Raw genomic sequence first — 24,301 nt, 5'->3', positions numbered from 1 at the left:
TTCGGCTCAGGTCATGATCTCAGGGTCCTGGGATCGAGTCCCGCATCGGGCTCTCTGCTCAGCAGGGATCCTGCTTCCCTCTCTCTCTCTGCCTGCCTCTCCATCTACTTGTGATTTCTCTCTGTCAAATAAATACATAAAATCTTTAAAAAAAAAAAAAAAAGAAGTTACTAAAACAATACACAAGTTAGCAAGGCTGCAGGATACAAGGTCAATGTGTAAGAAGCAAATGTATTTCTACATATTAGCAATTAACAATTGAAATGGGAAAAAGTTCCATTAAAATTGCACCAAAACCATGAAATACATCTGTGTTGCTGGATAACTCTACAACGTATACATGTGAACTTTGTACGCTGCCCATTTCAAAGCACTGGCTGAAAGAATCAAAGAAGACCTAACTGAATCAAGCACTGCATCGTCTTCCTGCACAGGAGGACTCCGTGTCGCCATGATGTCAGCTCTTCCCACACTGATCAATAGAATAAATGTTAACCCAACCAAAATCCCAAGATGTTTTTAGGTAGAAATGTACAAATGAATTCTAAAATGTTTGTAGAAAAGCAAAAAAACTTAAACGATTTTGAAAAAAGAACAAAGCTGGAAAACTCAGTCCACATGAATCAGAGACTACCTATAAAGCAAGTCAATTGCAGAGACATGGGTCGGTGGAACACAAAGGAGACTCACACTTACACGGCCAGTGGGTTTTTGATGAAGTTGTAAAGGCAATTAATGGAGAAAGGATAAGTTTTTCATCAAATGGTACTGGAATAATTTAGACAGCTATATCCCCCCAAAAGGGAAAAATCTTGACCTTTACTATCTTAGTCTGCTTGGGCTGCCAATAACAAAATACCGTAAGTGAGTGGCTTAAACACAGAAATTTATTCCTCACAGTCTAGAGGCTGAAAGTCCGAATCAAGGTGCCGGGAAGGTAGGGTTCATCCCCAGGCCTGTTCTCCAGGTTTGTAGGGTGGTCACCTTCTCACCATGTGCTCACATGGTCTTTCCTTGAGTAGGTACAGAGAGTGAACGAATTTTCTGGTGTCTCTTCCCATAAGGACACTAACTCTGTAGGTCAGACCCCCCACTTCTGACCTCATTTCACCCAATTACCTCCTTCTCAGCCTTATACAGTCCCAGTGAGAGTTCAGGTTTCAACAGGTGAATGGGGGTAGCCCATAGCACATACCTTTCATCTCCTACCAAAATTAACTTGAAAATGATCATAGATATAATGTAAAATGTGAAATTATAAAACCTCTAGAAGGAAACACAGGAGAGAAATTTTGGCAATTTTGAGTTTGGGAAAGATTTTTTAAGACAAAAAGCATGAGCCATCAAAGAAAAATCGATAAATTGAACTTCATCCAATGTAAAAAACTTCTGCTTTATATTTAAGAAAATGAAAAGACAAGCTAAAGCAATGGTGAAAATATTTTTGAGACATATATCTGATATAGGATCAGTTTGGAGAATAGGTAAAGGTCTCCCACAACTCAGTAATAAGAAAATAGACAACCTGATAAAAATGGGCAAAGGGTTTGAACAGACATGTCACCGAGATGTATATATGGAAGGCAAGTAAACAGCTACAGAGACGCTCAGTATCTTTAGTCATTAGAGAAATCCAAAATGAAGCCACAATAAGGTAACACTACATGGTTATTAATATGGTTAAAATACTTTTTAAAAGGACAGTATTAAGTCCTGCTGAGAATATATAATATGGGATTCTTGCCACCCTAGTTTGGCAGTTCCTGACGGTTTGGCCCAGCCATCCCACTCCTAAGTGGGAAGAAAAGAAAACACATCTTTACAAAAACATAGATGCAGAGGTTCACAGCTGTATTTCATAATCATCTCCAAATGTAAGCAACTCAAGTGTTTACAACTGGTGAATGGATAAGCAAATTGTGGTCTGTCCATACAGTAAGATAGTCCTCAGCTATCAAAAGAAACACAGTACCGACGCATTCGCCAGCACAGATGAGTCTCAAATGCAGGGGGCTGAGTGGAGAAGTCCCCCAAAACAAAGACACCCTGCGATGTTGTTTGTGTGGCATTCTGGAGAAGGCCACATAAACCGGACAAAAAACACACGGGGAGGGGGAGGGAGGGGAGGAGAAGGCCAAGGGTCAGTTACAGTGGGAGCACGGAGGGGCTTTGGCCATGGGACCACGTGGCTTCATGGGTTTATCGCAGTTCACAGAACGGGATAACTGAAAAGGGTGAGTGACACCGTATGCACACCACACTATCCCTGATGCTAAAAAAAAGATAAATCAGTATTTTATCCCTCTGCTGCTTCCCATCTCAGCATCTGCTCCTTGCAATGCCCAACCCCCATGCCCTGCTCAGTGAGCCTTGCTGTCCTGGCTCATTGTGTGACACACCCTGGCCCCTTTCTGCCTTCAGGGTCATGCACACACGACACATTTCCTGACCACCCTGTCCAACACGGCAGCCCCCCTGGTATTTCTCGTCCCTCCTACTTGGCTTCTTCTGTACCCAGCGCCCTTGATTTTTAACTTACTGCCACGTTATAAAGCCACGTCGTGCCATAAAGGCAGCTGCTTTGCTTTTGTTCCATCACCTAGAGCAGTACCTGGCACGGGTGGGTGTTCCCTCGGTAGTTTGGAAGGGCTGGACTGCCACCGTGACCTTCTCCACTCCCAGGGCCCATGCACGCAGGCCTCTGTCTCCAGACAGGAGCCCCTCAGGGGCGCTCTGATGGCCGCCCTGGCCACGCTTCTTCCGGCTCCGCCCTCTCTCCTAGCACTGTCCTTGCCCCGTTTTTCTCTGCACCACACCTCTCCCTGCCTGCTCCCCAAGGGGGTATGGGACGGCTGCTGATATCTCTCTTCTCCTCCACGCCCTGTCCCGCCCCAGCCGGCACCAAGCAGCACCAGTGTGATGCTGAGTTGAGGAAGGAGATCTCCTCTGTGTGGGCCAATCTGCCCCAGAAGACCCTGGATTTACTGGTGCCACCCCATAAACGTAAGTGAGGGAAAGAAACTCCCCTTGTTCGGGGCGCCTGGGTGGCTCAGTGGGTTAAAGCCTCTGCCTTCGGCTCAGGTCATGATCCCAGGGTCCTGGGATTGAGTCCCGTGTTAGGATCTCTGCCCAGCAGGGAGCCTGGTTTCACCTCTTGCTCTCTTTGCCTGCCTCTCTGCCTACTTGTGATCTCTGTCAAATAAATAAATAAAATCTTAAAAAAAAAAACAAAAACCTCCCCTTGTTCACCCCCTTCTGTGAACAAGGAGTGTTCACAGAGGCAGTGCCGGGACCCCTGGGCCAGGGTGACCTCATTGATAGTCTAGACTTAGATTCCACCTGTGGGGAAACAGTCTTAAGAGTGGGCGCATAGGGACTGTGGGAGGGAATTATCTGGACTTTATTCTGTTGGCCACAGTCCCCCACGTTCCTGGTGGGGGCTGTACTTAAAAAGATCAGAGAACAGCAGGGCGACTCCTGTTAGAGATGAAGGGCTTAAAGATCAACCCCCACATCCCCTTCACTGGGAGGAGATGCAGGGCCCTGTGGGGAGGCAGTGCAGCTCCAGGGAGCATGTGCCCAGCGTCCAAAGATACCATGTGGGGACTGTGCAACTTTGGCCCAGCCCTGTACCCTTTCCTGAGCGTGTGCGGGGTTCCTCACGGGGGGGGGCTCTTCCCTTGTCTCACCCGCCCCACCTTCCTCCGCCATACTCTGTCCTGTTTTCTCTCCCTCCAGCCGATGAGATGACTGTGGGAAAAGTGTACGCGGCTCTGATGATATTCGACTTCTACAAACAGAACAAGACCACCAGAGATCAGATTCACCAGGCAACGGGAGGCCTGTCCCAGGTACCGGGTTTCAGGGTTCCCAAGCAGTAACCTCAGGCTCTGACACCCGTTAGCTGTTTCGACAGCAGAGGGAACGCACATCCTCCTGGGGATGGCCCGGCAGGAAAAGGAGGAGGAGGGGTCCCAACTGTGGCTCTCCACCCCCGAAGTCAGAGACTCCATGCAGCCTGTCTGCTTTCCAGTGGCTGGTCTCTTGCTGGTCCTGGGGTCCTCTGACTTGGAGAGCTAGTGTTCAGGAGAAGTAGACAAGGGGCTGAGAACACGTTCCCTGCTGATACCACTTTTTTAAGTGGTAGAAGAAAGAAGTTTGAACAACACTCGAGGAGGTTGTTTGGGAAGGTTCGAGGAGAATTTGCTTATCCTGCACACGGCAGGGAGCAGAAAGAGTCAAACTGATGGGCCCAAGGCCATGATCTCTTCCACTCATGACTGACTGGTCTGGTTTGGGGTCCTGTCTTCCTGATGTCACCCTTCAAAGAGAATAACTTACCCACATATCCAAAGCATCAGTGACCATATGTAGACTCTCTTGTCTAGAAAGCTGCCTGGTGGTCAGGGCTTGCAGGGACATCCACCCCTCTTGGAATGGGAACTATCTGATGCCCACGCACACCACAGCCCCCCGTTCCCCTGTCTGATGCAGACACCCACCCATGCCCTGCCCCTCACCAAGGCCTGAAATCTCAGAATTCTGCTCAATCTGGGGCTTATGCGGCCTCTGCCCATCAATCCAAGTTGATGAGATGAAATATTTTTGCCATTTCTAAGTGGGTGCAGTCCCCAGATATTGTAGGTGAGGAAGCTGAAGCTCCAAGAAGTGAAGCAACTTTGCTGATGTCACTCACAGGCCAGGCTGGGGGGAAGACTCTGCCTCCCTCCTGTGTAGGGCTGGGGCAGGGCAGAAGGAGCACCAGCCCACGCTGCGGGGACACGGCAGCTTCCTGGTGCACCTGTCTCTGCCCTCAGAGCTCTCCCTCTTCTCTGTGTCCCTTCTGCAGATGGGCCCTGTGTCCCTCTTCCACCCTCTGAAGGCTACGCTGGAGCAGACACAGCCCGCGGTGCTCCGAGGAGCTCGGGTTTTCCTTCGGCAGAAGAGCTCTGCCTCCCTCAGCAACGGCGGGGCCATGTGCGTACTTGGCCAGGGAGCACGGTGCTAGGAGGAGGGAGGATTCCTGGTGCTGGCACCTCCCAGAGGGGCTCTCTGCAGGCATGGCCGCAGGACACGGAGCCTTCAGGTCCCATCGCCACTTTGGGAGACGGGCTCCTTTGTCCACCCTGTGCCCACCTCCACCCAGATGGTTCCCTGTGGGTGGTGCCTGGAAGCTGGTCCAGGCCGGCTGCTGGAGCAGTCTGTGGTGGTCCCCAGAGCTGATTCCCCAGTGTGGCAGGGGTGCCTCTGATGGTACTGAGGCCAGCAGCTTCCGACTGTCCCCTCCCAGTGTGTGTGCCCATTTACCATCCCGGGCAGGGGCCTCTGCCTCTGCTCCCTCCGTGCCCGTTGAGAAATTACTTGTTTCCATCTCAGTCCCCACCACATTCTGTTGACCGCTTGTGTGTGTCCAGTCTTCCAAACCCCTCTAAGATGCCTTTCCCCTCAGATGTCCACTCTGGTCCTGCTTTCTGAAGCAGCTGTATCTGGTGCACAGACTGGTGACATCCTTCTCGCCTGCCCTCTGACTCTTGCCGCAATAATTCTTGGGCAGGAACCACCCAAACCAAGTGCTGTGAAAGAGCAGGGACCTGTCCCGTGCTGTGTGTCGCCGAGGGGTGGTGCAGTGGGCTCCTCTAGCCACCCCCTGGGGCCAGCAGGGTCCCATGTCTGCTCACACCCCATGGGCTCAAACGGACCACCCGCTGAGCGCCAGGGGAGGGGCTTCTGCGCCGCCTCCTGCAGCAGGGGCTGAGGTGCGGGCCAAGAGCAGACTGGGCGTGGCTGTCATGCTTAGGGCTCCCGACATCCTCTCGTCCGCACACGTTTGGACGCTCTTCTTCGAAGCCCGGCTGTGGGTCTTGCCCTGTTAATGAGGTAGGTTTTGCTGAGTCCTACACTGCACGTAACTCAGCAGCCAGGGCTTGCTGGGCACAAGCACAGACAGGATGTCCGTACTGGGCACCGGGCACGTCGTACACGTGGGGTCGCATCCTTGCTGAGAACCGTCCCTGCTCCAGCTACGCGCAGGAGGCCGTGTTTAGGGCTGAGGAAGCTGCTGGCGGGGCCCAGCCTTCCCTCACGCTCCTCTCTGGGGCCCTCTCTGGCCGTCTGCTCGGAGCCTGGTGCTAGGTCCACACCCCTCGCCCTGTGGCCATTTGAGGGCCTGCTGGGCTGCTGGGCTGCTCCTGAACCCAGGCGGAAGGGCCAGTGTAGCTTCCTGGCAGGCTGGGGCCAGGTCCTCGGTGGACATTCCGGGGCCCACAGACCTCTGAGCCAACAATCATCTCTGCTCTACAGACAAACCCAAGAGAGCGGCATCAAGGAGTCCGTTTCCTGGGGCACTCAGCGGACCCAGGAGGTACCCAGTGAGGCAAGGACACCCCTGGAGCGTGGCCACTCCACAGAGATCCCAGTGGCGCAGCCGGGAAAACCGGTGCGGGTTCCTGGGGCTGGGGAGTCAGGCTGGGGATGGCGGACAACAGAGGGGTGGGGGTGAGGCAGGGATGGTGGGAGACGGCAGGCCCCAGGGGAGGGGAGAAGGTGAGAGTGGCGTGGGGGCTGCCGTGACCGTGGGCCACTCTGTGCCCAGGCCGTGGAGGTCCAGATGCAGAGCGTGGCCCTGAGAGGTCCTGACGGGGAAGCCCAGCCCGGTCTGGAGAGCCAGGGACGAGCGGCCTCCATGCCCCGCCTGGCTGCAGAGACTCAGGTAGGTGGTCTGGGAGGGTCAGGGTCATGGAAGGGTGCGGGAGTGGGGGATGAGGAAACCTGGCTTGGGGAGGGCTTGTGTCCCACGTGAAGGCTCCCCACCTTATGGCAGCCTGGACGCTGTTGGTCCTGTTGGGGACTTCTAGGACTCCATGATGGACTCAAAAGGAACAGCCAGAGTCCTCTGAGGCCTGCCAAGAGTCTGTGGCACCTACCTGTGGTCAGCCTCTTTTTGGGTTACTGTGGCCCAGTGTGCCTGACCCAGCCTTTCCCTCTCTCTAGGGCATACCTGTCCCACCCTAGTGCACCCCCCTTTCCCCCAGTGCAAAAGGTGCCGCACACCTTGGTCCTCCCTTTGCCTTGTCGAAGCTCTGGGGATGATCTGCCCTGTTCCTTCTCTGGGTGTGCAGGAGCGCCCTGCTCCATCCCCCGTTCCTTCGGGGATGCAGGGATGCTCTAGGGCAAGGGGGCTGCGTGCCCTTTCACAAGGACTCAGAGAGGGGCCTGCAGATCTGAGGCTGGGTCGGGGACCCTGCTTTCACTTGCTGGGAAGGTGAGGGGCTTTAGAAGAGCATGGCCTGGGGCCTGGGACCTTCAGTGCTGGCCTGGGGCTGGCCCGGTCCTTACCTCCTTTTGTGGTTCCTGGCTCCGCACGTTCAAAATGACTTCATCCTCTAAACTTGTCTCTGTGTCCCACTGCTGGTGGCTCTTGCCCTCTTCCCCTTCCTGACCCTGGCCAGCGAGGCGGCCAGCTGGAGGACACTGAGTGGAAGCCATGGGTCTGCTCCATGTGGAGGGCTCATTTCCATGGGTCCTGATTTCAGCTCAGGGCAGCAGCCCCGTGGCCCTGACCCAGCAGAGTCGTCACACGCAGCACCCCTCAGTGTTCTCCTAGCCTGGCCCCAGCCTCCCTCGTCCTGGCATCTTCCCTGTCCTCCCGGGACACTGAGGCCAACAGCTCTCTGCGCCCTGCTGGCAGAGATGGCCAGCAACTTGTGCAGTGCGCTCTGGGGGAAAGGGTGGGCCTGGGTGGGGAAGAGCTTTCCAGGGAGAGGAGGGGCCTGCTGATTCTGGAACCCCAGACCCCTCTCAAACTGTGAGGCCCCCCCCCCCCCCACAGCCGGCCCCCAGCGCCAGCCCCATGAAGCGGTCCGTCTCCACACTGGCGCCCCAGCGCCCTCATGTGGCTCATCTCTGCAACGCTGCCCTGGACCGCACCCCCGCCAGCCAGCCTGTGCCCCACCACCACCACCGCTGCCATCGCCGCAGGGACAGGAAGCAGAAGTCCCTGGAGAAGGGGCCCAGCCTGTCTGCAGAGACAGATGGTGGTGCGTGCAGGGGTCCCTCCTATGTCCAGGGCCTGGGGCAGGGGTCTGAGACCCTCTTCCTTTCTGTACCTCGACCATATAAGCAGTCCTGAGTAGGGGGTGGTGAGTCGCAGGTCTGGGGGGACCAGGCAGGACCACCCGCCCACCTCAGCTCTTACCCTGGGTCCTCCTGCTAGTCATGGGGACCAGGTCTGGGCTGGGGGTCTGTCTCCCCACCTGGCTCTCTGTGCTGACTTCACCTCTTTCTGGCCAGCACCCAGCAGTGCTGCAGGGCCAGGCCCACCCCCAGGAGAGGGACCCACAGGCTGCCGGAGGGAGCGCAGACAGGAGCGCGGCCGGTCCCAGGAGCGGAGGCAGCCGTCTTCCTCTTCCTCGGAGAAGCAGCGCTTCTACTCCTGTGACCGCTTTGGGGGCCGTGAGCCCTCGCACCCCAAACCCTCTCTCAGCAGCCACCCCACATCACCAACAGCTGGGCAGGAGCCGGTACCCCCGAGACCGGTAAGACAGGACCTCCTCGTTGCCCCTCCTTACGAGACTCCCCCTCCCCACCATGTTCCGAATCCTCCTTCATGTCCTGGTTCCCTGGCCCGGGGCCCCACGGCTCCCCGCTCCAGCCCAGGCCTCCTGTCCCAACTGCCCTGGACTGGCCTCTGGTCTCGCCTCTCCCTGAACGGTGCCTGTCCCTCTGTTACCCACTGTTTCCAGCTACGTTGCCCCCACCACACACTCGACCAGTCTCCCTCCTCGGCTGCCTGCCTCTCTCCATGCCTTACCGCGCCTCCCCACAGTGGTTCTCACCCGCGTTGGCCTCTGGTCTGGTACTTTCATTTTTTTCTTTTCTTGCCCTGTTCTGCTTTCTTGTAGGGTGGTGGTTCAGTGAACGGGAGCCCCTTGTTGTCGACATCCGGTGCTAGCACCCCTGGCCGTGGCGGGCGGAGGCAGCTCCCCCAGACTCCGCTGACCCCCCGTCCCAGTGTCACCTACAAGACGGCCAACTCTTCGCCTGTCCACTTCGCTGGGGCACAGACCAGCCCCCCCACCTTCTCCCCGGGCCGGCTTAGCCGTGGCCTTTCCGAGCACAACGCTCTGCTCCAGAGAGACCCCCTCAGCCAGCCCCTGGCTGCCGGCTCCAGGATCGGCTCTGACCCTTACCTGGGGCAGCGTCTGGACAGTGAGGACACAGCCCGCACCCAGCCCGAGGACACGCTTACCTTTGAGGAGGCCGTGGCCACCAACTCAGGCCGCTCCTCCCGGACTTCCTACGTGTCCTCTCTGACCTCCCAGTCCCACCCCCTCCGCCGCGTGCCCAACGGCTACCACTGCACTCTGGGACTCAGCTCGGGCGGCCGGGCCCGACACAGCTACCACCACCCCGACCAAGACCACTGGTGCTAGCTGTGCCACCCATGCCACGCACCTGAGCAGCGGCCGCGTTCCGTTGATGAGTTTTATCATCCATGCTGGGCTCCCGGGGACGCTCAGGGGCACCGAGGCGGGGGCAGCAGCCCCTGGGAGGAGGGGCCCTGCCTTTGGGGCCAGCTGGGGGGAGGCCCCGCTGCTCCCCCCACCCCGCCTCCTCTTTCACACTGGACCAAGTCCTAAAGCCCTTTCAGAGTGAGATGTGGCTCTCTCTGTCCGCTGGTAGGCTGCCTGCCTGGGTCTCGTACCACAGACCCTACACGGGAAGTGGCTGCATGTGCTGAGTAGGACGCCGCCAGTCTGAATCCTGCGTGATGGGTCCCAGCATCTGGGGTGTGTGTCTGGAGCCATTCTGAGGAGGTCTGGATCTCACAGAGGCCATCCTTTATCCAAGTCTGTGGTACGGGGGAGCCTGGCCCGTTTGAACGCCTGGCCAGACAAGACAGAGTTGACGGTCCACGGCAGCAGCCTCGGGAGCCTAGGCCGCGGCTCCATGCATTCTTGTCAGCGCCCACAAACACAGACACACCTGGCGTGGCTCTTTGTACCCGAAACCACAAATGGGCACCAGAAATACACTCACACACTCTGTCCTCTCCCAGATGCTGTCAACCCTGACGGGGACCAAATCTGGAAAACATTCTGGCTGTTGGTTTTGGTTTTTAATCACAATACCCTTCCCTCTTTTGTCAATTCCATATACTTGATCTAGAAAAAAGAGAAAAACAGAAAACTGGGGAAGGAAATAGTAATACTACTTAAAAAAATCCAACCTGTAGGAAGCTCTCAGCTCTTTGGTGTGTCTGCGTGCGTGCGTGCGTGTGTGTGTGTGTCTTGTGTGAGGAGACGCTCTTGCGTCCAGCCTGGGTGGTCCCCCAGCTCCCCTGGCCCCTGCTGCTCTCGACCAAGTGCCTGACTTCCGAGCCCTCTCGTGCCAGGCTCCTGGGGGCAGTGACGTGAAGCCTGTGTGAAGTGTGGGTGAATCCTTGGAACTATTCCCAGTTCCAGACATCGACCAGGTGCAAGGCTGGTGTCCGTGGAGAACACTCGTGTAGCATCCAGTGGGACGGCTGTCGTTGGAAACAAAGCGACCACTTCCCGTTTTCCTCCCACGAGTGAAAGGGCTTCCTGGGAAGCCACACAGCGGCGTAGAGCATGTCCGCGTGGGGTGTTTTCAGTCTGTTGCACATCTGAATCTCAGGGACGGGATGCCTGCCAAAGGGGGCATGATGTCTGTTGTCGTGAGTTTCTTTTCAGAGAAGGCCAGAGAGAGGGAGAGGTACTGGGAAGAGGGAGAGGTGGGGGCAGGAGGGAGAGTCTGTGTCTGAGCAGATGCGGCACTTGGGACGCCCCGAATGAATGAGGCCAAAACTCAGAGGAAGTGATGCGGCAAGGAGAAGCTTTGAGACTCTGGCTCGGGTGGGAGGCACGCTAAGCTCGGCACTGTTTGTGGCACAAGATATGGGAAAGCAAAAAGCGAGAGAGAAATCCAACCTCATGGCCACTCTCAAAATGGAAACACCGGAGGAGGCTGCGGGTAAAATGCCGGGAGACCCTTTGTTTCGTGGACCAAAGGAGTACTTAGATGGTTAGATTTTGGTGCGCCCTCCATGTTGGAAACGTCAGATGATCGCTTTGCTGGATCATTTGAGTGTTCCCATTGGCTGTCACCCCATGACTCACCTTAAAGAAACTTGGCCTGTGATGTGTGTGTGCGTTTCTCTGTGTGGCGGTGTGTCGCAGTGAGTGGGTGTCGCTAACCCATAGGGCTATGCAACAAAAGACACATGTTCAGTAGAACTAAATCACCTGTTCTAGGGTTTCAGCATGATTGTGACCAAACCATTTTATAGAATTTCCTTACCAGAAGGCACAACACTCTGAAACTTACAGAGTATTTTACTGCAATAGGAAATGATAACTGGAATGGTATCTCAGCCTGCATGAGATCGCTGTGCTCCTGTTGCAAAGCCGAAGGATGTGTATTTTGATACTGATGTTTCATCTCTGGCCCATGTTATTTTGAATGTATCCATTCTGTGCAGAACCACAGCTGCTTCCAAGGCCATGGTCGGTGGAGAATCACTGTTGTAGCCCTGCACAGCCTCACCAGTTTGTCTGGATTCTTCTAGACACTGGAATTGGTGAAAACTACAGGGAGTGGGGGAGGAGATACTGTGTCTTGTTTTCCTGACTTTGGGTTTTGTTTCTGTATCGTCTCTTCTCAGCTATCATATGTTTCCACTGAGATCTCATAGTGAGTTGCCAAATTTGAAATGCATTAACCAGTTGTCTGCATCTGGACCAGTCAAGCAGTGGCTGTAGTTTGAATAAGTTATGTGTGCATGTAAAATATATACATATATACATATATACAAGTATGTGCATGACATGTATATCTTCGTACTTTTTGATACAATGTACTCATTTGTTAATTTTTAATTATATTTGATATAAATCAAAGGTTTGTTGCAAAACTTTATATTTAAGAACAGTGTTAAAAAAAAAAACCCAAAAAGAAGTCCCAACCATGCAACACAACTGGGACCTGCTTTAAAACAATCCTGTGATTGATGAGTTTGCTGCCTGAGTAATATTGATCACCCAGACTTTGGATTCTGCTATTGTTTCTACAATGACATTTTGTATGAATCAAAGTCCTTGGATTAAAATAAAACTTAGCAAAAAATCAAATCAAACCCCACCATGCTGCTGGGTAATGTATGCCGGGGGTGTGGGAGTCAGCGATCTGAGTGTCCTCAGGAGGCTGGGCTGCCTCCGTGGGCACGCGGGCGGGAGTGCACAGCCGAGGAGCTCTCTGGAGAAAATAAGACCCCTCTAAAACTTTTTTGGGTCTGTTCATGATGCAAGTGTGGTGTTGGGGTGACGGTCATGGGCTGGGCTCAGGATCAGTGCCCGGATCAGGACCATGCTCTGGGTTAGGGTTAAGCGTCATCAGCTTTCTTCCCCTTCCTCCATCTCCCTACGCCTCCAGGATGGACAGGACTCACCCAGGGTCACACGTGAGTCAGAGGTGAGTTGGAACATTGGTTTTTGGCCCCTCACTCCTGGGCTTTAACAGAAAAGTGAAATAGCTCATCACTGACTGTTTCAGATCCAGCTCAAGCCCAGTCAAGAGCTGTAAGGGCCTCAGAGGTCATACACAGCTTTTCCTCCCTCCCACCTGTGAAGGGTGCCACTGGCCACCCTCTGCCTGGGCAGCCGCAAGTTCTAGCACCACCCTGACCCATGAGGGCACTGAGGAAACACGTATGGATTGATACAGGACTGACTACAGTGGCCTACCTGCCCGCATGTGCAATCTCCTTGCAGGCTGGTGGGGCTCTCCTGGCCCTGGCTAGATCCTCCGTCCCATCCAAGTGGATCAACAGTGAACAGTGGACAGGACAGCCCTTGGCCTCTCACCATCTCAGGAGGCATCTGTGGTCCTCCAGTTCAGGCCAGGCATGGTCTTGACAACCCCTATGGCCAGTTACTGAGCTGACTGTGCTCCTGGAACGTAGTAAGTCCATGGGCAGTGTAGACAGCCCCACAGGATGTTTCCATTGCCAACATCTGCGTGGTTGAGACAAGTGCGTCCTCCCTCAGTCTCTTAACCTTCCAAGTGTTGGATGTGGCCCTGGCCACAACAGCTGTCCAGCAGACTGGCTCTTCTGTCCTTTGGCCTCCCGATACGTATGTAAACCTTGGACATGCATAGTTGTTAGAATCAAGGTTATGGGAGTAACTGTGTCTCCCAGCGAGCAGTTTTCTCAGTGAGACTCTGTGGTTTGAGAGAGCCACATGCATGATTCAGGGACTGTGGCCTCTAGAAGGTGTGCCACATGTGGATTCTAGGTGTGGAATGATCCTTGAGCCTCCCTTGACTTCACTGAGCAGTAATTTCCTGACCATCCTCATATTTGGTGTCTACGCTTTGTGAAGGAGAGAGAAGAGACTGGAAATGAGCCGGTGTGTTCTCTGGGGTTGGGTGATTGATGTGTGTGGGGGGCAAGGGTGACTCTCAGGCTTCCCTCCTCCCAAGGACACAAGTGAGGCCTGTGTGCCATCCAGTCTGAGATGCGAGGACCCAATGCCCAGGGCAGGAGCCTTGAGTTTCCCACCAATAGCAAAGTTGCTTTCTCAGCAGTTAGAAGAGCATCTTGCCGTCGTGGGAGGACAGGGAGAGCCCTGGATGGGCAGTTGCAGCCCCTGACCCTAAGTGGACCCCTTCCTTCCCTGGGTTTCAGATTCCACAGCCCTGTAGTCACCCACCAGTGATGCAGAATCTGCTGCTTTCCCCGCCCAGCATCCGCTCTCACATCCAAGGCCAGTATCTCAGCTTCCCTTTGGGAACCACATCTCACCTGCCTCCCATCCAAACAGTTCCAGAGGGCAGACTCCACATTCCACCCCCCTCAAAGACGGACACATGATCCAAGTCTACCCAACCCCATGCTATGTCCTCTGGGTGCTCTGATGGCTTCAAGGATGAGAGTGTGACCCAAGCCAGGCCAAAGACACTTAAAGTCATGACTTCATGGAACCCAAGGGAAAGAGAAACCCTTCCTAGTATAACGGATGGTGAGTGGATGTCAGCCCGGAGTTGTGCACGGCCCCAGATGCAGTGAGAGAGACTGTGCCTGGGAATGGGGCCTCCCCAGAGCCCTTAGCAGGATGGAGGGTCAGAGAGGGTCCAGCTCACACTGTGAGAGTGCGAGCCCTTGGGCCTGCCGGATCTAGACCCACTCTTGTTTCTTGCAAGTATTAATGTATTTCTACCATTTAAAGTATTTATTTTACCTCAGTAAATATGTCCAGTCCCTTGCCATCCAGAGTGCTAGGTGACACATCAGGGTTGGCAATCCCTGAGACTTCCATGCGCGGTGTCCTCACAGGGTGGGCCATAGCTGGGGGTAGACAAGAAGATGGGGTCAGATCTCAGGGGAGCTCCGGAACAGTTCTATCTCTGTTCCTTCTGGGTCCCCGGAGAGGAAAACCCCAGAACAGTGAGGGGAGAACCAGCAGGAGCAAGAGGCCCCTGGATGATTAAGTGATCTGCTTGTTTTTTCCTTATTTTAGGGTCCATTTTGTTAATGCGCATTCTTATTAGGAAATTACCCATTTCCTATAAGCTTCCTGTCCGATGCAATAGGTTTCTATTATTTGACCTTTAATTTCTACTCCTTCTTTAAAAAAAAAAAAAGATTTTATTTATGTATTTGATAGAGAGAGAGAGGGAGAGAGAACAAGCAGGGGAAGCAGGAGGGAGAGGGAGATGCAGGCTTAATAGGGAGAAGCAGATGCTTGACTGAGCCACACAGCCGCTCCTAATTTCTCCTCTTTTTCTAGTTTTCTACAGAATTTTCACAATTAATGAACAAATATTGGCATGTTATTTTTAGCTAAAGTCTGTATTTTATTTAAGTTCCCTCCGTTCTACCTTTCTTGCTCCAGGATCCCACGCTAGGCACCACGTGACATGTACCCATCATGTCTCTTTAGGCTCTTCTTGGCTGTGACAGTTCCTCAGATTTACTTGTTTTCCTCATGAGTAGACTTGGGTTCTGGGTTTTGAGGAAGCAGATGAGGGAGGTAAAGTGCTTTGTCATCACTTTATAACAAGGGAACACTTATCACTGTCCGTGTTAGTGGTCACCTAGCTGAGGCAATGCTGGTCAGGCTTCCCCATTGTGAAGTGACTGTTTGCCATGAACAGGAAGACACTGCTCTGAGGCCACACTTTAGGAGAGGGGAATTAACGCCATTTCCTTGATGAATGGCTGAGTGTCTACATCCATTATTTGGAATTATTTGTAATTTGTTAATAAAAATGCAACCAGGTGATGTAAAAGAGCCCACTCCCATTGGCTTCATTGAACAATTCATGAAATAGGCAGCATCTCATTTAGCAAAAAGAAAGGGGCCCCTTTGAGCTGCAGGGAAGGGAAGGTATTCAAAGGCACAGAGGGGATCGAAAAAAAGAAATTACTAGAAAGGATGCACTAGATGCATCCTAGGATGCATTAGACAATGTCCTCTTCCTAAAGGGAACAGAAGGGGCCATTCAGTTCATTTTCCAGGTTGACTGGTTGAAGTTTATGCAGAGGTGAGGGTATGTGGAACTGCACTTAGGTCAGATAGTAAGTCTGGTTTGCCGGCTTGGGTTTCTTGATATAAGTGACTCCATTTGGGGCCTGTGGTTTCTTTTTTAAAACATCATTTATTCTGGGGCATCTAGGTGGCTCAGTTGAGTGGCTGCTTCGGCTCAGGTCATTATCTCAGGGTCCTGGGATCAGGCTTCCTGCCCAGCGGGGAGTCTGCTTCTCCCCCTCCCTCTGCCTCTCCCTTCTGCTCATGCACTTTCTCTCTTTCAAATCAATAAATGAAATCTTTAAAGAATCATTTATTTTTACCAGTATGGACACCAGGGTAGGTCAAGCTCCAGCACTACAGTTTGGTCGCAGGCTCATTCCTGCTTTGGTGATTGGGAGCGCTTTCCACCGGCTCCTGTTTTCCACTGACATCATTCCGTCTCTGTGGCTCTTCTCCTGAGGCTTCCTTACTGTCTGACACTTCCTGATTATCCTGGCTCCTATACTTCCTGTCTCAGTTCTAGTCTCAGCAATTTCAAGGAGCCCTGGTTAGTAGAGGATGGTATTAAAGTCTTAACACGTGGGAGCTAAATGTGCTCAGCGGACAATGCGAGGCAACAAATGCATGTATTCCCACCTATGCTGATGCACCTAATCTTAAAGATTTCTATGTGCAGCTGTCTGTGTCCGTATCAAGCTAAAGTTGAGTTTACATTGATGTCTCCAACCTGGTCCATCACCACGTGGAGATTGTGATCTTCTCCCTTTGCTGATCTGTAACTTCCTACTCTAACAGGGATAAACCTGGCTCTTCTCACCTGCCATTGATTTAAGTCTGGCTCCGTTCCAGATTACGGATGTGGTGTCTTCAGAACTGATAGCTACCACTCTTCAGGGAAAGAACTTTATCAAATGGAATCCACTATGTACATATAGTACATTTTTCTTTACTTTAAAGATTCCATTCATTTCCAAAGTTACTTAGGTCTGCACCTTTTGTCATGCAATCTACAGTGAGGGTCTTTTTTCCCCCATATGTTTCTCCCCCACTTCCAAAGATTTATTTATTTATTTATTTGACAGACAGAGATCACAAGCAGGCAGAGACACAGGCAGAGAGAGAGGAGGAAGCAGGCTCCCTGCTGAGCAGAGAGCCCGATGTGGGGCTCGATCCCAGGATCCCGGGATCACGACCTGAGCTGAGGGGAGAGGCTTCAACCGACTGAGCTGCCCAGGCGCCCCACCCCATATGTTTCTAATACAGTTAGATTATGTGTCATGTTCTGTATTCCATTGAAGGGGAGGAAGAATTTTTTTTTTGGCCCGAAGTTCTTACCGTGGGACTAAGAATAAAATTGACATGAGACAGATTAACAGGAGAAAAAACCCAAAGTGTAATGATGTGTGCCTAGAGACCCAATAACGAAACTGAGGTTTAAAGAAATGATCAAGGAAGCCAGGTTTCATACTTTCTAGACAAAGAGAAAATAAACCTTTGATGAAATAAAGGACAAAGAAAACTTAATCTTGGGAGCTTCAGTTAGTAAGGCATTCTAGACAGAATTTAGCTGGGGGAGTAAATTAGTAAAAAGTAACGAGGATTTTTTTTTTAATATATATATATATATACAGCCTCATGGGCTTGAAGTGTCCCATCTCTGGTGATGTTGAAATCTCTTTACCTCCTGGTACAGGGACATCTTCACAGGAGAGATTGATTTCCTGCTTCCCGGGGGACAGAGGAGGGTCTAGGTGTCCTCACTGCATACGCTGTCTCTTAAGTAACTTTTATTAAAATGATCTATATGTCGAAGTGGCAGATTTGGGGCAGCCTGCCCTTGAGCCCCTATACCATCCTGTGACACTCCCACATCGTAAATAACATAGTTTCAGTAGATTATGATTTACTCTTTGGGATGTAAAAGTGTTTGTGTTTTTTAAAGATGTTGTTTTTAAGTAATCTCCACACCCAATATGCGGCTCAAACTCACAACCCCAAGATCAAGAGTTGCATGCTGTCCTGACTGAGCCAGCCAGATGTCCCAAAAGGTTTGGGTTTTGACAGATTCATAATGACAGGTATAAATCATTAAAATATCATGGAACTCATCCCCTGATGCTTTTGTCATCTCTAGCTTTGCCTTTTCCAGAATCTCCTTCAATGTGTGTAGCATTTTCACACTGGGTTCTTTCACTTAGAAAAATACATGTAAAGTTCATTCTTGTCCTTGTATGGGGTGATGGTTCTTTTCTTTTTATTGCTGAATAGATAAACAGGAGACAAACAAGTCAAAGTTTAATATCATGCATTCATCTTGTATTCATGGGAGATGCCCAGGAAAACAGAATAACTCTGTGAGTGGCTCAGCCCTCACCCTAAATGCCACCTTCAACTAAAGACCAAAAGATTTTGGGTGGTGGGAAGGCCAGTTAAGGGATGTTATCAGTGAGCAGAGTAAACAAGGGTACAATTGTTACACAGATTTAAGTCTGTGCTTTCTCTTTTGGTATGAGTTTCTTGAGGTTTAGTCATTCTGTTCCTGAAACAGAGGGAGACAGGCTTACAGATGGAGTGTTCCTTTAGAAGTGTACATTTCACTCACCAACGGCAACTTTTACCCAGTTGTCAGAAATTCTCCCATATCTGCCGTTTCTTAAGACTAATCAGTCCAAATAACCCTTGTGACAAAGAGGCATATTTTGGGTGGCATATTCTGCTTCCTTCCCATGGATGCACTTAGTTCCCTTATGGGTTCGTTTATGGAAGGACATCCTGGCTTCTCTAACTTTGTAACCATCATGCATGGAGCTACTGTGCATAACTGCATGGGAGTTTTTGCTTGGAAACAGTTTTTCAAAGCAGTTGTTTAAATACCAGAAGTGCGATTGTTGGATCTTAACACGAGACTTATTTAGGTTTGTTAAATCTGTCCAAACTGTCTTCTGAAGGGACAGTTGCTGTCATTCCTCCCCTCCCAGCCATCGGTATTCTTGTTTTTGGAGTTTATCATTTGTAATAGGTGTGCAGTGCTGTGTCACTGTTGTTTAAACTTGTACCTTCCTAATGACGAGGTTGGGTAGATTTCTGTATGTTTATTTTGTCCAGGCACTTTCAGATCCTTAGGCATTATCGATTAGGATGTTGTTTCCTTATTGTTGAGTTCTGATAGCTTTTTGTATATTTGGAATGCAAATATTTTACCAGATAGGTATTTTGCAAACATTTGCTCCCATTTTTTTTTTTTTTTTTTTGGCTTGTCTTTTGGTTTTCTGAGCAAGGTCTTTCATAAAGCAGAAGTTTTTAGGACTTCATGTTATCAATTTTTTTTCTTCTGTGGACTGGATTTCGGTGTTGTGTGTTAAAAACTCATCACTGAGCTCAAGGCTCTTCTGTTTTCTTTTTGCTATTTTGATTGTTTTACATTTTAAATATATCTACAATTTTGAATGAATTTTGGTGTAAGTTGTAAAGCTTGTGTCTGTATTTCACTTAATTCCATACGGTTTCTAATTAATTGTTTCTATTTCCGGAGAACTCAGGGGATGATTGGACTCCGTTTCAGTTGGCATTTCCAAAATGTAATGGATTCAGCCGGACCCCAGGAGGGACAGGTTAGGGTTAGGGCCCTGACCTGAGTGCACCGCATCCTGCGCCTCCCCCACCGCCTGCAGGGGGCGCCAGAGTCCGGCTCGCGACCCTTGCTGGGCATGCGCGCTCAGGCCGCTTTCTCTGGCGCGCTGACAGGCGTCCGAACGCCTCAGGACCCTCTGTGTGGACGCCCCGGCTTGGGGAGGACGCGAGCCTCCTCCACAGTCAGGAGCCCGGCCTCCTCAGGACCGTCTGCGGAGGATGTAGGGCCGCGTCCACACCGACAGGGGTCCGGCGTCCTCAGGACCCGCTGTGGGGGCTTCCGGGGGATGTGCGGCCGCGTCCACGCTGACAGGACCCGCTGTGGGGGGTGTGCGGCCGCGTCCACGCTGACACGAGTCCGGCCCCCTCAGGCCCCGTCGTAGGGGAAGGTGAGCAGAAGGCGCCGGAGCGGGCACTGCCGACGGGGTGCGGGGCTCGCAGGACCCCCGGAGGAAGGGCGCGCTGTGTAGACTGTGCGGCTTCCGCGGCTTTGTGGGCGGCGCGGGGGTCCCGCGGGGCTGAGCGCGGGGCTGTGGGGTCCCCCGGTCCGGGCTCGGATGCGCCCCGGGTCGCGGCTGTGTCGGTGCGCGGCGGTCGCGGCTCCTGCGGCTCCTCAGACGGTCCGGGCGCGGCCGCCCCTCGGGGCTCCCGCTCCGCCCTTCCCGCCCGCCTCGGCCCCGCGCGTCCTTCCCGCGTCCACACCCGCCCCGGGGCCGAGTCCGGGCGTCCGGGAGCGACAGCGCGGGCTCTGCGGGCGGCGGCGGGGACGGCGGGTGTTTCCCGGCGCGGTTCGTCCCCGAGCCCGAGCGTCTCCCGTCCCCGCGCGTCCCGCTCCGTGTCCGTCGGCGGCGGCGCGCGGCCTCGGAGCACCGGCCTGTCCCCGGCTCGGCGGGTCCCGGACAAGGCGCGGGAAGCCGGGAGCGCTGCCGGGAGGGCGCGTCCGTGGAGAGAGGCGGGGGCCGGGGGGACAGAGGTTCCCGCCGCGGAGCTGCGGGGGCGGCGACTTCCTGCGGGGGATGAACCGCGGCTCCGGGCCGGGAGCGGGCGCGTCTCCACCGCCGGGTCTGCGGCGCGCCGGGCCGCCCCCTTCCCGCCGCCGGCCCGAGGCCCGACCCGCTTCCTCACGGCTCCGACCCGGCTGTGGGGCGCCGCGGGGACCTGGGACCCCGAGTCCCGCCGCGTCTGACTCGCCCCGACTCCCGCGAGTCTCGGGCCGGCCGCGGCCTCCTGCGAGGGCGAGTGGCCCGTCCGCGCGGGGGACCTGGACCCGGCGGGCTCGGCCTCCCTCCCGGAGCCCTACGTCGGCTCTGCTCCTGCGACCTGGTGCCGCGGGGGTCGGGAAGCGCCGCGTCCTCTGCGGTGACCTCGGATCTGCGGGTCTCACAGAGACGCTTGTCCCGCACGCAGACCCCCCGCCGTCGCTTCCGAACCGTCCGTCGTGTGACACGGGCTGCGTCGGGCGTTTGACCCCGAACAACGACACCGTCCCGCGGAACCCCCACGGAACCCAGGTGAGGAAACCCTGACGGCGCCCGCAGTGGCCCCCGGACCGCAGGCCCACGTTGCCGGTCACCGCCCGCCGCCCCGTCCGCGGCGCCTTCTCCGGTCCCGACCGGTTTTCTCCCTCCGGAGCCGCTCCCGAGAGTCCCCCGTGTGCACGACCCGGACGGGCTTACGGAGCGCGGAGGGTCCCGTCTGAGGGGCATTTCCACAGGGCTGTGTCCCTGGGGCCGTTCCCGGGGTCCACGCGCGTGGTGACAGGCGTCATCCTTCGCGTCCTCACGGCGACTAAACACGACGACACGGCCCGCTTCAGACACGGCGGGTGGCAGTTCGCCGCCCCGGCCGAGGCCACGTGCCGCACGTCGTTCTCCGGAACGTTCTCGCTGTCCCCGAGGGGACTGTGCGCGCGACCCACCAGCTCCCCGGTCCCCTCCCTCGGTCCCGCAGCCGCGTCCGACCATGAGTCCCGGACGCCGTCCCCGAGTGCGGTCCTGGGGTCTGTCCCTCCGTGGGCACCAGCGTCCGCCCTCGTTCCGGACTCCGAGGGGAGCCGGCGGCCTTCAGACGTGCGCGCCGTGTTCGCTGGAGATTTACGGGAAAATGACCCCTTCTTCCTGCGTTCGTGAGGGGTTGTCTCTGCAGCAGACGTGGATTTGGGTCAGAACCTTTTCCGCGCCACTGAGACTGGTTTTACTCCCGCACTCATTGCACCGCGCAACATTGTTTCACTCTGTTGCACAGCGGGAGACGCCTGGGAACAGACACTGGCTTACGGCGCACGGCGGGTCCGCGAGCTCTCGGTTTCGCAATGTTCCTGACCAGGATCCTCACATTTGCTTAAAGAAACGTATAGGACTGCATTTCGCTGATTTTGTGAGGATTTCATTGGGGTTGGTATTCGTGGTTAGGATGGGGGTTAGGGTTAGGGGTTAGGGTTAGGGTGGCCTTAGGGTTAGGGTCTCCCTGTCCTCGCCCGCACAGAGTCCGTTCTCCTCCAGCAACCACAGTGATCTTTCTGGGACATCATAATCTTCGGGCCTCTCTGTGGTTTGCTCCCCTCCTGCCCCCCTCCCAGCCTCACCTCTCCCACAGGGACCCTCCCTCCGGTGGGAACCCCGGAGTGTGGATTCCCACAGGTGCCTCAGGCTGGAACCCAAGCCTTTGCCTATGCTGTGCCTCTGCCAGGAGCACCGTTCCCTCCTCCTGCTTCCCGTCCGGCTTGTTTCCCCATTGGCTGAGCCTCGATTTCCCCCCTGATGACCTGCCTCATGCCTGCTGGGTGTGTGTGAGCTTTCCCCCCCACTTAAATGTAGGGCTGCATGGGTTTCCAACCTTCTAAGCCTTAGGGTCCCCTTTGTAAGATGGGGTGCTGATGGCCCCCATCTCTGGGAGCAGGAGGCAGGGAGGCCCCAGGGGCAGACTCACTCAGGACAGGCTGGGAGAGTGACTGTCACTTAAAACAGCCCAGAGCCTGCCCCCTTGAAGAAGGTGTACATGTTCACAGCCCCCAGCTCTGGGGTCCTGCTGCCAGTCTCTGGCAGTGAACCTTCTCACGTCCTGTCCCCTGTCCCTATAGCTTCCTGGACCTGTTCTTGCAGACAGTGGAGAAGCCCTCCATCGTGGGACAGAGGGTCACCTACTACATCTTCACTGACCTGCTGGCTGCTGGGTCCATGTGCCCCTCCAGGAGGGCTGAAAGATAGTGGTCTTCATGGTGAGACACAGGGTCTACATCTTCACTGACCAGCTTGCTGCCGGGTCCTTGTGTACCCACCAGGAGGGCTGGAAGGTGGTGGTCCTCCAGGTCTGTGGTGCTCCACACTGGCAGGATGTGTCCATGGAGCACATGGTGATGGTCAGCTGCTTCTACGAGCAGCACTTCCTCTGCGAGGTGGACGACTTGGTGTGCAGGTGTAGAACTGAAGTTCTGTGACCACATGGGTGTGGATATCCTGTACCCCGTCTTTGGCACCCTGTACCCCAGTTCCTACTGGGCAGCCTGCAAGGACTTCAGCTACGGATGCCAGCTAGAGTCCCAGGCCCATATCCCCAGGGATCAGGGCAACATTTACTACCTGGGGGCCTTTTTTAGGGTATTGGTGGTGGAGGTTCACTGACTGAACTTGGCCTGTCACCATGCAATGGGGGTCGACCTGCCCAATGGGATGGAGGCCATATGGCATGACAAGAGCCACCTGAGTAGGTACCTGCTCAACCACAAGCTCACCAAGACGCTATCCCCGGAAGACCTGTGGGACCTGCAGTGGCTGCGTTGTGCCCTGGAGGACCTGTGGGACCTGTGGCTGCCACGCTGTCCCCTGGAGGACCTGTGGGACCTTCAGATGCTGGGCTGTCCCTGGAGGATCTGTGGGATCTGAAGCTGCTGGGCTACCCTCCCCCCCAATCATGGAGAAGCTGAGATACATGGCTGTGCCCAAGAATCACCTGGACACCAGGAACACATGAGGGGCTGCCCCCCTTTCCATCAGGAGATGCTGCCAGTGGAGCCATCAGAGCAGGTTCCTTTTTCTGTCCCCTTGAGGGAGACTGTGAGGCCCAGATGTCCAGGACCTCTGAACATCTGGGGCTGCACCTGCATATGAGATGTCAGCCTGGGGACACAAGTTTCTCTCTTTGTGGTTACTGCATTTTGATAACTTCTGGGTCCCTGGCAGCTGTGAATGGCTCCAGTTTTATGTCAGATGTTTTTCTGTGTCAATGCTGAGCAATCATCTTTAAAAAGAAGAGTCGAGAGAAAAGATTTCCTGCCTGGTTCTAAACAGACACATCTTGGTGGGGCTGGGAGTGGCCCTGCAGCCGCTGTGGAGTCAGAATGGGCCCTGGGTGGGTCTTCCCTCACAGTCCCATGGGGCTTCAGGGTCGAGGGTGTGCCGAGCCACCTGCCAGACCCCCAGTCCCCTGACTGCCAGAGGCCTTGGCTGTGGCTGCTAGCTCAGCCTCCAAGAGAATGGAACCCTCTGGGTTATATGTGGTTCCTGCCTTGGTTTTAAATGGCTATTTCTGTGCTGGTGTTTGTAAAATGTGGGCACTGGCTCCGTCTGGATGCAGGTCCTGTTGGGACTCCTCAGTGCCCACCAGTGGTTTTGCACTTGTGCCCCCATCTGCCTGTGCTGTGTCTTAGCAAGCATTCACTGGGTGCCTGCTGTGAGCTCAGTCAAAACAAGGGACAGAGCATGAGAGCGAGAACTAAGATACAGGATCCCTGCTCCAGGGCCCTCCTGGGACTCATGATGACCCAGACCTCCTGACTCACTTCTTTCCTACTGTGGTGTAACAGACACGTAACCGACTCTGTTAAGCACATTTCAGGGTCAGTTCAGTGACAATAAGTACATTCGCTCTTCTGGACCTGCCACCGCCATCCACTGCCATAACTTTGTCCTCACCCCAAACCGAACTCTACTCACCCTAACCCTAACCCTCCATCTCCCCTCCCCCGCCCTGGCACCCACTAGCTCCTTCCACCTCTATGAATCGGTGCTCTCCGTCCCTCACAAGTGGGGTCCTTCAGTATCAGTCCTTTGGGGACTGGCTTATTTCATGTAGCATAATGGCCTCAAGGCCTGTCCCCATGAGCCTGGAGCTGATCCACTTTT

The 24,301-nt window shown here is 54.2% G+C and overlaps 1 protein-coding gene and 1 pseudogene across 5 annotated transcripts in view; both read left to right on the top strand.

Moving 5' to 3' along the window:
* CACNA1B (calcium voltage-gated channel subunit alpha1 B) overlaps nt 1–12,149 on the top strand; it is a 182,115-nt gene extending 169,966 nt beyond the window's left edge. For all 5 annotated transcript variants that reach the window (XM_059142287.1, XM_059142286.1, XM_059142283.1 and 2 more), the window contains 8 exons: nt 2,896–3,003; nt 3,739–3,851; nt 4,850–4,977; nt 6,301–6,436; nt 6,593–6,709; nt 7,829–8,036; nt 8,290–8,534; nt 8,901–12,149. In XM_059142287.1, the coding sequence (XP_058998270.1) occupies nt 2,896–3,003; nt 3,739–3,851; nt 4,850–4,977; nt 6,301–6,436; nt 6,593–6,709; nt 7,829–8,036; nt 8,290–8,534; nt 8,901–9,431 (1,586 nt within the window). In that variant the 3' untranslated portion in view covers nt 9,432–12,149. The remainder of the gene's footprint in view (nt 1–2,895; nt 3,004–3,738; nt 3,852–4,849; nt 4,978–6,300; nt 6,437–6,592; nt 6,710–7,828; nt 8,037–8,289; nt 8,535–8,900) is intronic.
* Nucleotides 12,150–19,292: 7,143 nt separating this feature from the next.
* LOC131813025 (histo-blood group ABO system transferase-like) lies at nt 19,293–23,445 on the top strand (annotated as a pseudogene).
* Nucleotides 23,446–24,301: the final 856 nt, after the last annotated feature.

The sequence above is a fragment of the Mustela lutreola genome, chromosome 12, assembly GCF_030435805.1.
Source record: "Mustela lutreola isolate mMusLut2 chromosome 12, mMusLut2.pri, whole genome shotgun sequence".
In the NCBI taxonomy this organism is placed as follows: domain Eukaryota; kingdom Metazoa; phylum Chordata; class Mammalia; order Carnivora; family Mustelidae; genus Mustela; species Mustela lutreola.
This window is presented reverse-complemented; position numbering and strand designations above follow the sequence as displayed.